Here is a 15,563-nt window from a genome sequence, read left to right as displayed (position 1 = left end):
TTCTCTTTAAATGTATTCTTTGTAATATGTTTCTTCAGGAAATAACTGTGTAGCTGCAGGGTGATAAATCTAGAGACTTGTCACTGTGTCCAGAAGAATGATCTGCGAGTGAATCAGATGACCTTTTTTGTCCTGTTTTAATCACATAAAATAATGTATGTAATATTCTGGATGGTTTTTTCATGTCTTTTTGTAGGCTTGCATGTTTTGCTGAGTAAAACTGAAGTGGCATATAAGTTTCCAGAGCTGCTACCCCTGGTATGTAATTAAATGTTGTATATTCATTAAATATAATTCATGCAGAACATGAAATTGGTGATGTAAATGTAGGATGATACTAAATAAAACAAAGGGCCTTTGTACTGTGAATTCTACTCAGAGAGAATATCTTTAGTATACAAAATTACCTTTTAAAAGATTATTATCTAGATATTCATGACTAGAGCATAGACAGGCAGCATTACTCTCTAAGGTAACTAAGACTCAGGTTGCATAACCTCCTTTTTGTAATAGAAGCTGTTTTTAGGAACCCCAGGCAAGATCTGATTCCTTCTCCTTGGGCTGGGTTATAATTTTCTTCCCCAGCTGTTTCTTGCCTGCTGCCTGTTCTTATTGATATGCTATTTCTTTAAGGGGTAGTCAAAAAAGGTGAAATGAAGGAGAATAAAACCTAACAGGGCAAAGAAATTTCAAAGTCTTTGGAAAGAAGTAGTATTTAACCTTTGAATGAAATAAATGAAATTACAGTTTTATTAAATTGCTGGTGTTGATGTTTTAAAATATGAAAGCTACTGTCTTTAGGAATAAACTAAAGCCCTCGTGCAGTAGCCGTGTGGAGCAAAGACAGAATATAAGTGTGATTAACAATGATTTGAAAGATTGTGAATAGGTTCATCTAACTTGTTTGTTGGATTTGCTTGTCTTTTGTAGTTCCCAAATATTCCAATGATCTCAAATATCATCCTCCTTCATTTCAATCTCATTTTCTATTATTTTCTCTGTATACATCAAAATATTGCATTTTCTTAATGCAGAGTGAACTCAGCCCACCCATGTTAATAGAGCATCCTCTACGATGCCTAGTCCTATGTGCCCAAGTGCATGCAGGGATGTGGAGAAGGAATGGCTTCTCTCTTGTTAATCAGGTAAGTGCACAGTAGCTGTAGAATCACTCTTTTCTGATAGCTCTCTCAGGGTAATTTCACAGAATCACAGAATCAGTTAGGTTGAACAAGACCTCTGAGATTATTGAGTCCAACCCTTGGCCAAACACCACCTTGTGAACTAGACCGCAGCACTCAGGGCCTTGTCCAGTCGCTTCTTGAACACCTCCAGGGGCAGTGACTCCACCACCTCTCTGGGCAGTCCTTTTCAATTTTTAACAACTCTTTCCATGAAGAAATTCTTCCCAATGTCCAACCTGAACCTCCCCTGGCACAACCTGAGGCTGTATTCTATTGTCCTGTTGCTGGTTGCCTGGAAGGACCTTTCTGTATTTCTTGAAGTGAAGGGCTCACTACTGGAGACAGCACTCGAGGTGGAACCTCACCAGTGTGGAGTATGGAGGGAACTCTTGGTCTTTCAGACCCCAAAACCTTCTGTTTCTGTACTGGTTTGGAATTTTACTTATGTCAGTCTTATGGCAGGCAGTGTGAGGTAGGCGTTTTTATCAGCACTGGCATCATTTGAGTATTTTTGCTTTTAAACTAGTCTTGGTTTTTTTTAGTCAAAAGTTGCTTTTTTATTTCAGGACTGCTGCAGTAGCCACTGAGCTTAGTGCTCAGTGTATAGAGTTTTAATTACTGCAGTTAATGACTCCTGGCTTTTTCACTGTGTACTGTGCAGCAACAGTTGGAAGTGCAGAATTAGATCTGCGCATCCGTGGTAATGCATTTATCACCTCCACATAAAAGTGTCTCAGATATAAAAATATGCAGCATTATGGTATTATGGCTATTTATATTTATAAAGTAGATGAAATCCAAAGACCCCACAGAACCATTAGAAGCAGTGTAGAACAAAATGTTTCTTGGCTTTTAGCTATAATACTTCTGGAGACTTTCATTTCTAAACTTATGTTCTCAATGTTTGTATAAATTAGGTGTTTCAAGCATAGCAGCTATAAAATGGGTACTGTGGTGTCAGCACCACCCACCAGGGTGATTGTCTCAAGTGATTTTCTCAGCAAGACTTAGATTACAACAGGAATAGGGTGTAATTCTGTGAGGTGTTAACTTGATTTATTTGCAAGAAAATTCCTTCAGTCTTGTCAGCCCTCATCTCCATTAGATAATTGCAATGTGTATTTACTAGGAGACTGAATTAAGCTGCTCATATATATTATATTCTGACACTTCTTGACCCTTGAAGGATGTTCATAAGGTGGTGTCCTTGTTGTCATTACAGCAATAAGAGCCCTAGTTATGTACAATTATAGCAGTGCCCACAGTGCTGTAGATACACATCAAATCTGGAATTTCAGCATAGCTTTTGGTGGTGATATAAGTCTCTGTGTTAATTTCCCCTGATTGTCAGGATCTTGAAGTTGAGAGCTTCATTTAGTTGAGGTAACTTCACTGCCACAGTCTGCAAGTCCTTTCTCTTTACTTTGGCTATGGGGAGAGCTCATGTTCAGCCAGCTCCTTTTGGATCTTTCCCAGATAATAGGAATGGGCATCTATATGTTTGGATTATTAGGATAGAGAAGAAAGGAAGGCATGCTTAGCTGTCTTCATGTAATTCTGGTGGAAATGGTGTGTGTCTAGAGGAGACTTTAGCATGCTGAAGTTGTTTCCAGGCCTATGCAGAAACTTGTCAGCCTTATTTATTTTTCCTCTATTGTGGTAGAACCCAACTTTCCCACCTTTCAGTGGATGCAGTGATTGTGGTGTTGCTGCTGCCTGGCTCAGCGCTGTTGAGTTTTTCCCGGGATGGTTTGGGTTAAGTATAGTTCTGTCACAATATTAACATTTTGCTGACACTGGCAATTCCTGAAAGATGGTATCTCAAATGATTAAAGGGGAATTCATGAAGCGAAGAACAAACATTTCTTCAACTGCAAGGGCTTTCTCTCCTGTGAATGTCAAACAGTTAATTGCTAAACAAATATATTAAAACATAAGCTAAAGAGGTCAAAAAGATTTTTGCTTGTAAGTTTATGAAATTCAGACATTGCATCACTACAACGCAGTCAGCAACTATGATTGTCTTGTGTTTTTTAAAAAAGCTTTTTGCCTACATATAAAATTGTATAATTTTTTCAAATTACAGATTCATTTTTTGTTTATGAACACAGTATAGCAAAGTTTGTTTTTTACAGAAGTAAAATAATTTTAGATGAAATATTATCTGTTTTAATGATTGTGGTGTGGTGTTTTGGATATTTTTTTCAGATTTATTACTATCATAATGTGAAGTGCAGGAGGGAGATGTTTGACAAGGACATAGTAATGCTTCAGGTAACCATGTATACCAGTTTGCATTTTTTCAAGTCTTTTTAAGTATGTTTTTGTGTTTATGTTTATCTTCATCAGGACCTTTTTAAAGAAAAAATGTCTATTTTTTTGTGGAAGGACTTCAATTTTCTTATTATATCTACATAATTATGGAATGATTTTAAAAGGAAATAACTATTGTTGTAATACTTACTTTTTAACTACTGTTTGAAAAGTGCAGAATTTTCTGTTTGGTGTATATATGCCATATCTTCAAGAATGTAGTATTTTAACTAATGGGTGGTACTGTACTGGCAGTTGCATGAGTCTGCATGTTATCAGAAAGGCAGTCAGTGTATGTGTTGATTTTTTTTTTTTTTTGTTTTCCCCTTCAGAAGAGATTTTGCAAATGTGGCAGTCTATTTAGCTCTATGATAGATGCACTGCTTCCACATTGAGAGCAATATAATCTAAAATTTGCAGCTCAGGGTGCATAGTTCACCTGGACAGCAAAATATTATCTTGGGAAGTCCCTCAAATCTTAACTGGAGTTAGCAATACCCAATAGGATAAACATACCTTAAGATATTTCTGCTTTCAGACACAGTTTCCTGAGGCTTGATCTGCCACTGATTTTTAATGATCATTTTCAGCTGCCAATTTGGGTAGATATCCTTGAGCTTTCTTGGAAATTTATTCTGTTTTAAAGATGGTCCCATTAGCAACAGTAAACTAACAACAAATATTTGTAATTGACAAACCTTGTTTAATAAACAGAAAAAACTTCAGCCAGTAGTTTTCAGAAATGGAAATTTCTGAAAGTCAATGTTTGTTCTGCATTGAAACTTGAGTATTTTTCATTCCAAGAAGGTTTTGGAAGCTTTGCTCTACAATCTTCAGCCTTTCTTTAGAGGCTTGAATTTTGTTGTTAAAATCTTCAGTGGTATATACTAAGTAATATTATGCGTGCTAGAATATAAACTAGCAGGAACAAAATTTTAGAGATAAAAACAACCAAACAAAAGTCTCACTGAAGTTTGTTTAGACTGCTTAAGATAGAAGGAGCAGCTCTGAATATTTTGCATGATGCCCTTAAAAGGGCATCAGAAATTCTTGATAAAGCATAGGATTCTGCTTGTCAAATGGGCTTACACTTCTGTTCTTAGTGTCCTAAGGGAGTAAACTTAAATGTTAAGTCTTCATTCATAGGATTGAGAGAGAATTAATTCTATACAGAATATACAGTGAACATCATATATAAATATACAAACATGTTGTGATAACACCCAATCTGTTTTCTCTTGATAATCTTTTTTTTCTTTAATAGACAGGTGTGTCTATGATGGATCCAAATCACTTCCTGATGATAATGCTGAGTCGCTTTGAACTTTATCAGATCTTTAGTACTCCAGACTATGGCAAAAGATTTAGCACAGAAAATACTAACAAGGTATTTTATGCACTACTGCAATAGAAAAGCTTCAGTTTTGTTTTTCAAAGCGTATCAGATGCTGTTGTACTGAGACATTTCTTGATAAAAATGCAAAGCTTAGCTTATTTTAATTTCATTTGGCCAGTTTGAAATATGCATAAATGTTTTTGTCAAACTGGTAAATATCAGAAAATGTTGCATTATTTTTGCACTTATGACTGTGTTTCACCGTAGCTCAGTTTGGGAGTACTAAGGGTGAAAACACAATGTTTTGAATCACTGAAAAGGTATTTTCAGCATATAGAATAATTATTGGAAAATGTATTTTTTTATTGTTTTACTTCAGGATGTTGTTCAACAAAATAACACCCTTATAGAAGAGATGCTATACCTCATTATAATGATTATTGGTAAGTTCAAAACATATTTAATTAATTTTTTTAAATTTAGGCTTTTTAATGGTTTGGGCAATTTTTTATTGCTATCTCAGGTTCAGTTCTGTTGTGAACGTCCTGTAGCTCTGACTTCTTTCCTAGTAGAAAAGCCTTGGAACTAGCTTAGATCAATGTAATGAAGTTTGGAACACTGGTGGGTGAACACAAGATTTCACAGAAGGCACTCTATTTTCCAGCCTTTAATATATAGGAAAAAAAATGTTTAAAAACCACAAAAAACCAAAAAAAAAAAGGTGTATTCTATTTCTGCAGGAGAAAGGTTCAGCCCTGGAATAGGACAGGTAAATGCAACAGATGAAATCAAGCGAGAGATCATCCATCAGCTGAGCATCAGGCCAATGGCTCACAGTGAATTGGTGAAGGCACTCCCTGAAGATGTAAGTCATGGATGTGGAGGGGAGACCCAGCTTCCACTTTACAAGGCTGATTGCTGAAAAATTGTCTTATGCAAGTTCCTGTCACTTTATATAGAGTGAGAGCAGCATGATTATGGTCAGAGCAAGGTTAGCATGAGTACAGGTAATAGTTCTCATGGCAAGGGCAGGAAAGAGGCAAAGAAGGACCAACATATGAAAGAGGCAGGAATCTGAGAGCTTCTTCAGCTCCTTTCTCTTTTTAATACTGTTTCTAATCAGGCCATCTGGCCAGCAGCCTCTGCAGGCTGCTCGTACACCCTGATTTAGATGTATGGAAGTGGGTTGTTAGAACTATCCAGAAATATAAGCTGTTATATTTTAAAGCCTCACAATAAGTGAAAAGACATGGAATCAGACACTGTATTATGACTTGTGTAACATAAATGCTTCATTTACATGAATATAAAAATTTATCTTAATTCTATTATAAGTACTTCTATAGGACAGCAAAGCTTGCTTTCCTTTCTCCTTTTAGTATTTTTGAAGCAATCTTTTAAGAATTATTTTTGAAGACAGTCAAAATTCCAAAGTTTTACAGTTTTACTGTACTGGTAATAATTTTAATGATAAATTCTGAAATATTTTAATTTTTTCTAAATATTTTAAACTGAAACAATTTGAAAAGTCATATTTCAAAAATTATTTAAGAATAATTTAGGGTTGCATGAAAGAGCAAATTTGATTTAAGCTGGAGTTCTAAATTATATGGTCAGTCCTAAATACTTTTTCCCTGGCTAGTAACTGCAGTGAAATATGCATTGATGGAAGGGGATGGGGATATTGAAAGAAAGAAAATATGTGTGTGAAGTATTGTTACATATTTGAGCTGATGTCTCATGCTGCCTTTTGTGGTTGTTTCAGCATTTTTCAGTAACTAGTCTTTTTAGCTTTCCAGTGTTTATTTCAATTTAAAGGCCTAGAAATCAGAAATGCTGGCTGTGTATTGTAAAAATGTGCTGAGCTAGCTAACTTAGAGTTTTCTTCTGCTATTGTTACATCTGAGTTCTTTATGGCAGGGAAAAGCTGTACAAATGAACCACTTAGAATGGCATGACTTTTTCAAAGAACCTTTTGCAGAGATGGTGTTCCTGAGTGTATTTTCATGTTATGTGGTTCAGTGTTCTCTTGAGTGCCATTAAAATGACTTTGTACTACATTCATTTTGCATGCTTTCTCTAGTGTTGTGTGATATTTGAATGTGTTTATTCCAAGAACTCCAGTAACACACTGTCTTGCCTTTCCACTCCATGTAGGAGAACAGAGAGACAGGGATGGAAAGCGTGATTGAAGAAGTGGCGTGTTTCAAGTATGTTTCCCTTTATTCTAATGATTCAGCTTTAGAAATGGAATGTCTCAATTAGTGAAAATGAGAGAATGAAACAAAGAGGGCTGAGTCATGGTGATTTCCCATGGCTTTAATCATGTGCAGAATTCTTAATACTGTTACCTAATTTCTACAATGCCTGTTAGGCAGTGTTTGTTAGCTGTTCTAGTTAACTATTTATTCTCAGATGTTAAGAACCAGTGGATATGAAGTGTTTTGTTTCTTAATTTTTTTTGTAGGAAACCTGGATTAACAGGCAGAGGGCTGTATGAATTGAAACCAGAATGTGCCAAAAACTTCAATCTGTATTTCTATCACTTTTCAAGGGCAGAGCAATCAAAGGTAACGAGTAGTTTAACTTCATGGGGCTTCTTTTGTGCCTTTTTTTCTGTTTGCCTTTTTCCAAAGCTTACTTCTGTGAGGAAGTATTACCAGCTGGTTATTAGAGAATTTGCCCAAGATTTTCCAGTGAGTTCTGTGCCACTGAATCCTGTGCCCTATACAGAGCTGTTGAAATCAGTGGGCATTCAGGAGCTTGTCTGTGGGTTCCCTTGCATCTTATTTTACTGAAAGTATTTAAAACAATCTCTATTTTCCCTTACCTTTATGGAAATTGCTATTTTAGCTCAAACCTGCCTTACAGTTTTATGCTAGGAAAAGAATCCAGGCTGGCTCTAGAGGAAAGATGAATTTTGAAGTTGCCTGCCCTACTTTACAAGTAGAACATAAGACAAACTGCAAAGATATGAAAGCTTTCATGTTTATTTAAGGCTGGGAAAAAACAGTAACAATGTAGTAAAGCGTGAATGCTTTTTTTTATTAGTTTTGTATTGGTACAGATTTTGAGTAATGCTGGCAATGTTCTTCTGTTTCAGGCAGAGGAAGCACAGAGAAAGCTGAGAAGACAGAACAGAGAAGATACAGGTATTTATTTTTGAGAGGAGATGGGAGAAGAGGGAATCGCATATCAAGCTGTGTATTGCCCTGACATTTATACCAACTAACAGCCTATTCAGGGCTAGAGTAGAAGTTGGTTTGAAATGAAGCAATTTCCCTTATGTCTCCCTGGCTGTAGTCAGGGATTTGATTTATCATGGAACCAGCCTTCTGACGAGCTTATTCCTTTGGCTTTTCTGTTACAAGGCATGCTGAGTGGTGCAGCCTGTATTGGTAGCACTGTTCATCAAGCAGCTGTGTTCTGCCTTAGGATCATGGAAGGGTTTGGGTTGGAAGAAAGCATAAAGGTCATCTGGTTCCACCCCCCTGCCTTGGGTTGCTCTGTTAAATCAGACATTTTAATTGGGTGTTGCAAATTTTGGAGAAATGTCAAACACACCAATTTCCCTTTCAGCGCTTCCGCCACCAGCTCTTCCTCCTTTCTGCCCACTTTTTGCCAGCCTGGTGAACATCCTGCAGTCTGATGTCATGCTCTGCATTATGGGAACTATACTGCAGTGGGCAGTGGAGCACAATGGCTATGCCTGGTCAGAGTCCATGCTGCAAAGGGTATGGGGTTTTATTTAAACTAATGCTTGTGCTAATGGAGGAATGGTCATTAGAGCGTTTTGACATGATTTTATACATTGGAGTTGTTTACTTGGTGTCTGAAATATACAGAACACTGTGAATGAGAAATAAGTGGTATTTCCTGATACACAAAACTAGGGAAACCCCTCTGCCTCTTGATGGAACTTAGTTTTTAGGTGGATGGAAGACCCAGGTAAATTTCTAATAGGATGCACATAAGAGGGAAGAGTTCTGCTTGAATCGGGGGCAATAATGTTTTTTGTGGTAGAGAACCCATTAATCTGACTTGTTGCATATTAAGCAGATGTTGATTTTTTTCTTGATGTTCCTTTGCTTATTTTCAGTTTAGGCAAAATCGCTTTAGGAAAAACCATGAAAGTGCACAAAAAAAAATTTCTGACTTGAAAATGTATCCACTTTTGAAAACTTTACTGAGCTGTTTGTTCCTTGCAATTTGTAATGATCTTTAGAAACCTGGATGGTTATTGCAGATTTTGGTGTCATGATTACCATTTTCTGGGATGTGCAGAGATGAGTCGTAAACTGCCATCCCGGGGCTGTTTATATTGGGCAGAGTTGTTGGCTTAAGGTCCAAATGCAAACTTTTGAAAAATATTGATGCATTTTTAAATAACATTTTGCAATGAAGCCCCAGTTTTGAAACTGAGTATTAATTTTTTGACATCCAGTCTTATTGAGTGTATATTACCTTTTACAGCTAAGTTTAAATTAACATAAGCAGTTATGTATAACACAAAAAAGTTGAAAATGGAATGATATATTGGTATTATAAATCACAACAATGTAGGTAATCACAACAAATCACAACATTTAGGTAATGTAAGAATGCTAGGTTTTGGAGTAACTTTGAATAAAATAAGTTGGTTAGGTTTTTTTTTTTTTTGACTGAACTAAAATTCAGCCATTCTCAAAACTGTGAAATTCATTAGGGACCTCTCACTTGCTCAGAGACTTGTGGCATTTCTCTGTGATGGTGCCATGCAGTTGTACTGCAACTTTCCCAAGTCAACCACTTTTGTCTTGGAAGTACTTGCAAAGGTGCATATGAGATATCTGCAAGAGGTGGCCCATGCCTGGTGAGGTCTTGTTAAATAGATGTGACTGACTGAGGAGAAATTAACTGTTGTTTATTAAAACAAATTTTAAAAACTTCAAGACTCTCAACAGGTTTTGCCACTTTTTCTGTAGATACTTGGCCTGTTGTGTTCTAGTTGTGTTACAGATTTTCAGGTGATTATCCTTTCCTTACATGGGTCAGTGTTGATTCCAGGCATCAGTAAACCTTTGGGTCTGGAGCATGCTGCCAATTTGTATAGGGTTGTGAAGTGACAGATGCAGTGTGACAGAGTTTGCCACCAAGAATGAAATATCTCAGCTTCAAAATGCCATTCTATCATAGTGCTAAATAGGGTAATTACATTTTTTAAGTTCAAGGACATTATAGCTCTTCACTGACCTAAAAATCAACATTATTTTATAATCTGTTTCTAGAGAGAACAAATTTAACTTACAAATTTTAATTTTTTGTTGCTAAACTTTGTGTATAAAAAGGACTTAAAGTCTGCTTTGTGCTTGTTCTGTCCAGAGACTTGCAATAGTAACATGCAGGGGATGGGGAGAAAGATGAGAAGTACTGACTTCTCACTCATTAGGACAGCAAACAGAAAGAGGCAGTTATTTAATATGGATTTTATATGGTTTCAAACAAACACTGTTGCTCCTGTGTAGTGTAGCTTTGGAATTCTGTATACAGAAATAACTTCAAATATATTCATAATATATAATTGTATTTTACGACTTTCTTGTTTCTTAATGAATTACTTAAGCTATGTAACAAGATTATATGAATTATGTAAGAAAATGACTAAAATTTATAATTTTTACCTAGGTTTTGCATTTGATTGGAATGGCACTACAAGAAGAAAAACAACATCTGGAGAATCTCAGTGAGGAGAATGTTGTAACATTTACCTTCACTCAGAAAATATCAAGTATGCCTTTCTTTTCAAATGTATAACAAATTTGCAATAGCTGAAAGTGCCAGGATCTCATATTTTATTCTTTTGAAACTGTATTTACCAGAAGAATATATTTGTTTATGCATCAAAATGTTATCAAGGTGACTACAGATAAATGCTTTCTACTTGTGTAGATTCTATGATGGTACAATACTAAAGGCATTTTCTAGAGGAGAAATCCATAAGTTGAGTAATTCCCTCTAGATCTGATTCCTAATATCTTTGACATCTCAAAGATTGCTGCATGTGATCAGATGCACTTGTAAAAATCATAGTCGCATTCTTAAATAGTCTTTTAATCTTGTCTCTCTTTTATATTGTCCGACTAATGCCGCTTGTTTTGCTAACACATGAAAGTTCCATTTAAAGTAGTGGGAAATAAAATATTGGAGGTTCCCTAAATGAAAACAGCCAGGGAGCACATACAGTACATTTCTTTTGTAAGAAAATACAGTAAGTGAGCAAAAATGTTCAGAGTTTAGAAGTTTTAAAACCTTCATGAAAAGGTTTGCAATGGGGGAGAATTAAAAATCACATACTCTTTTGAAGGAATTCTTCAGTTGCTGAACAAGCACTGTTGTTTCTTGTTTTAATGTTAGTGAGTGATTCATTTGCCAGTAATGGTATAATCAATTCTCATTGTAATTTTTCTCCCAGAACCAGGAGAAGCACCCAATAACTCCCCTAGCATACTAGCTATGCTAGAAACACTGCAAAATGCACCTCATCTGGAAGTGCACAAGGACATGATCAGATGGATATTGAAGGTAGATGTATTTTATATTACCACTGAAAATCATGGAAATGAGACTTTTGAAACTTTCCTAATTACATTGACATGATTTCCTTATTTCCCGTGTGTATTTGTTGAACCTAGTTTTGCTCTTTGGATTCCAATACTTCACACTGTATAGTCAGTATTATAGTATATAATTGTTGTATTCTCATGACCCAAACAAATTAAAGACTTTTTTTTTTTTCTTACAGACCTTTAATACTATTAAAAAGCTAAGAGAAAGCTCTTCTTCAAGTCCCGTGGTTGAGACAGAAGGAAATATTATGGAGGAGGTAAAAGCAGTCTGTAAGAGCTGATCTGGAACAGGTCTGGGTGGTGACTAGCAGAGGACTATATTTTTAATTGTAGCTCTAAATCAAACATGGGAAGCATCAGTGACTTCTGAAAATCTGTCTCAGTTTATAGATCAAACTCAGTTGTTTAAAGAACCTATTGGTAAGGTCCCTAAGCTGTGTTTCTTTGTTTCATATTTTGTCATCTCCAAGTCTTTTGTAATTCTACTCCATAGAATTGTGTGCAATACAGTCACAGCATTAAATGTTTCTGCTGCTCCCATAATTTCAGACTCCATGGAAAGTTGCTAAAAGAAATGGTTGTTTGTATATTCTTACCATGCAGATCATTCCAGAAAAGCTCTGCCAATGTGTGTAGGTGGACATGGCATTCTAGGTACTGCACACAGACCTTGGAGTGCTGTAGTGCTCCATTGAGGAATGCAGCTGCTGGGGAGGGAGAGCAGCGCCAGAGATGAGACATGTCACTCTCTTACCCTGCTATCCTAGGAGTCTCTTAAAGGGAAGAGAAATACAAAATGCAGTTAAAGGTTGAGGGGAAGAAATTCCCCTTTCTAGATCTGCAGTTCTGCCTGGCATTGAACACTAGCTAAAGAAAAGAGGGCACAAAATAACTCTTTGGTAGGCTTTTCTTTTGTTTTTTATGAGGTGTTAATTGTTTGGAGGTTAGTAGAAGTTACACATGGCAGTAGCTAAAATAAATAATCTGCTGTAACAAGGCTTCAGAAATGACTGAGTGAACAATACAATTTCAGAGCTCACGCGACAAAGACAAAGCGGAGAGGAAGCGAAAAGCTGAGATTGCCAGGCTGCGCAGGGAGAAGATCATGGCCCAGATGTCTGAGATGCAACGGCACTTCATTAATGAGAACAAAGAGCTCTTTCAGCAGACTCTGGAGGAGCTGGATACTTCAACCTCCGGAGCCCATGAAAATAGGTAAAGGCATCTTGTTTACATGTTTTCTCATTAATGTTTACATCAGATTGTCCTTTTGTTACCGCTTTAAAAAGCTTTTTTTTTTTTTTATCTTGATGTAAAAACATTCGTTAGTTTCTGAGACAAAAAACCAACAGTAAATGGAATGCTTCCCTCCCCCTCTCTGTCAGAATTGTGGGATAAATATAAAAATAAACAGGCAAATATCTTTTTGTACAAAATCACCCAGTAAATTATTAATAATGCTGAAGAGACTATGCTATTAAGCATGGTAAATTGGAAATAGTTGATTATGTGTCTGTTGAAGATCTGGAAGAAAATCTGTTTGGTAGTTGGAAATATGAATTAGAGAATGCTAATGATTTTCTGGGGAAGTGGAGAGTGTTTTCAAAATTCATATCAGACACTTAAGGGATGGTGATGATGGAGGGCTGCAGATTCAGTTTCTGTGTTAAACTGGAGTGGGCTATGCTATTGGGAGGGTTATGAATTTTTTCTAGAAAATACATGCTACTACTGGGCACATAGAAATTGTTATATAAATGCCAAAGCTATTTTTTGTCAGGGAGCATTTATCATAAATTTAAGAAACTCACTAAGCACACATAAGTCATGATCTGAATTAAAATGTTTTCAAATAATTTGCTCACTAATATTCTTTAAATATTCTAGCCCTGTAATTTCGGATGCAAAACTCACAGCCTTGGGTCCAGAGCAAACCAGAGTAGCTGAACCCAGACAGGTTGTTATGTGTATATTGTGCCAGGAGGAGCAAGAAGTTAAAGTGGACAGCAGGGCTATGGTCTTGGCAGCATTTATTCAACGATCAACTGTGTTGTCTAAAAATAGAAACAAAAGTACTCCAGACCCTGGTAAGTACTGTTCATAGTTATTTTAAATATTAAAGAGTGTTTGGGTTACTGTGACAACAACATTTTTTCATCTGAGACACTGACATAGTCTTCTAATTAACTGTTTCTGAATGGCTTCATTGTAATCAGTGGCAAAACTCCCATATTTTTGGTGAGGTAGAAATGTGTGTGCTGAATAATGTAAATCACTGTGATGCATGCCACTGTGAGGCATGAACTCAATGTTCTGCCATTCATTTGTGAAAAATTATTTATAACTGTTGAAAGAACCCTGAAAATCAGAAGTGTTTGTTCTTAAGCCATGCCTGTAACATCAGAGAGAGGAGGTGTTAATGTAGTGCTTTAAAAGCAGGAGATGTACATTTTCTTCCTCTCAGTAATACTATCTGAAATGCCTCTTAGTGATAATAAAAAAATACTGGATTTAGGTACTTTGTGAAACAAGTTGGTGAGCAAGGGCATTGTTACAAAGGTTTCTCTGGGTTCTGTATGTGTAAACAGGTAGAAATCTTTGCACTGAATTGTTCCTGAACCACCAACACTGCAGATTGATCATGGGGACTTGTACCAGGGCCCAACTCCTCTGAAAGCTTGGTTTGAAGCACTTAAGTACAGTACATACAGCCAAACCAAAGTAAAGTGATACTTACAAATAATTTAAACAGTTTAAACTGTTATGGATTAGTAATGTGTTTTATGCTTATTCAAATGAACTACACTTGTGTGATAAAATTAAATAATAATGGTGGCCACATCAATCTGCCATCAAGTTTTATGATAAATGTTTATTTCAAAGTTTGGTTTTTTTTCTTTTAAATACAGAAAAGTATGACCCCTTATTCATGCACCCAGACCTGTCCTGTGGAACACACACGGGTAGCTGTGGACATATTATGCATGCTCATTGTTGGCAAAGGTAAAAGGCTGTATTTAAGTTTTCAGTTCAAATAACATGTTATGTTATCAGTTTGCATCATGGCACTAATTTTAATGGCAAAATTCCTACCATGTAGTAAACTTGAAAAGGAATTTCAGGAAGTGATTAAAACAGCTTTCTGTTGGATAAAAAGGAGTAGAAATCAAATGCTGTAAACATACTCAAAATAATTTTCATTTACTGTTATCTTGGTAAAGAAAAGTCCAAAGGCATACATGGCAGCTGTCATTGCCTTTCCTTGTATATCCTGATGCATAATTCCCTGTGGTGCATATATACCTGGAGCTCAGATTTTTTTGGGTTATTTTGCAGTTCACTGCTAGACAGCTAAAATGCTTTTGCTGCTTCTTCTGCTCTCTCCTGAGGTTTTAAATGACAGTGCAACCCTTGCGCTCTTAATTCCTCCAACAGATTTAATTTGAAGTAGAAACATCGGTGAACTTGAACTAGTTCAAGTTCATCTTCAACATAAACTCAATTTTATCCTTTGTTTCCGAGCATTTTAATAAAGCCTTTTGCAGTTATTTTTTATTCTTTGATTTTGGAGGCATATAAACATGCTTGGTGCTGTGTGGTGCTAATGCCACGTGACAAATTCAAACCATTCATGCCTCTGACTTTGATTAGGCCCTTGCTTTGCTCCTTGGCATGGCTTCTGAAGTGCCTAATTTCAGATTCTGCCTTGTGTAGGAAGAGTGTTAGGAGCTCCCAGAGATTCTGTGGCTATTACCACACACAGGTTTCATTTGTGGTCTTTGATGTCACTGCTCACTGAAGATAGGTTTTTAATCTTCTTGTGTAGCTTGTGTACAGTCCTTTGTGGTTGCCATAATCTCCTGGAAATGCCCTTAGGTGCCTGTATTCAGGTCATTTTGGGGTCGTCACTGGGCATGCCTTAAACCACATCAGAGGCTTCTGTAATAGCAGTTACATTTAGCAAACCAGTGAATGCAGTTCCTTTTTCATAGCGGCTTCAGCCAACACTTTTTTTGGCTGCTGCTGTTTTGGTTGTGGCCTGTAACAGAAAACACTCAAGGAATTGCTCATGGCATCTTCCTAAAAAATTATTTGTAAATGAGTTGGGTTTTTTGGTTTGGTTTG

At 36.4% G+C, this 15,563-nt stretch overlaps 1 protein-coding gene across 2 annotated transcripts in view; it reads left to right on the top strand.

Moving 5' to 3' along the window:
• Positions 1 to 15,563, top strand: part of UBR2 (ubiquitin protein ligase E3 component n-recognin 2) — a 55,877-nt gene that overhangs the window by 26,242 nt on the left and 14,072 nt on the right. For both annotated transcript variants that reach the window (XM_063152114.1, XM_063152115.1), the window contains exons 16-31: positions 197 to 258; positions 1,035 to 1,145; positions 3,393 to 3,458; positions 4,762 to 4,884; positions 5,213 to 5,276; positions 5,574 to 5,698; positions 6,991 to 7,043; positions 7,301 to 7,403; positions 7,937 to 7,985; positions 8,413 to 8,567; positions 10,498 to 10,600; positions 11,285 to 11,394; positions 11,615 to 11,695; positions 12,472 to 12,653; positions 13,326 to 13,525; positions 14,348 to 14,441. In XM_063152114.1, the coding sequence (XP_063008184.1) occupies positions 197 to 258; positions 1,035 to 1,145; positions 3,393 to 3,458; positions 4,762 to 4,884; positions 5,213 to 5,276; positions 5,574 to 5,698; positions 6,991 to 7,043; positions 7,301 to 7,403; positions 7,937 to 7,985; positions 8,413 to 8,567; positions 10,498 to 10,600; positions 11,285 to 11,394; positions 11,615 to 11,695; positions 12,472 to 12,653; positions 13,326 to 13,525; positions 14,348 to 14,441 (1,681 nt within the window). The remainder of the gene's footprint in view (positions 1 to 196; positions 259 to 1,034; positions 1,146 to 3,392; positions 3,459 to 4,761; positions 4,885 to 5,212; positions 5,277 to 5,573; positions 5,699 to 6,990; positions 7,044 to 7,300; positions 7,404 to 7,936; positions 7,986 to 8,412; positions 8,568 to 10,497; positions 10,601 to 11,284; positions 11,395 to 11,614; positions 11,696 to 12,471; positions 12,654 to 13,325; positions 13,526 to 14,347; positions 14,442 to 15,563) is intronic.

This window comes from Melospiza melodia, chromosome 3 (assembly GCF_035770615.1).
Source record: "Melospiza melodia melodia isolate bMelMel2 chromosome 3, bMelMel2.pri, whole genome shotgun sequence".
NCBI lineage: Eukaryota > Metazoa > Chordata > Aves > Passeriformes > Passerellidae > Melospiza > Melospiza melodia.
Note: the sequence above shows the minus strand (reverse complement) of the source record. Positions and strands in the feature narration are given on the sequence as shown.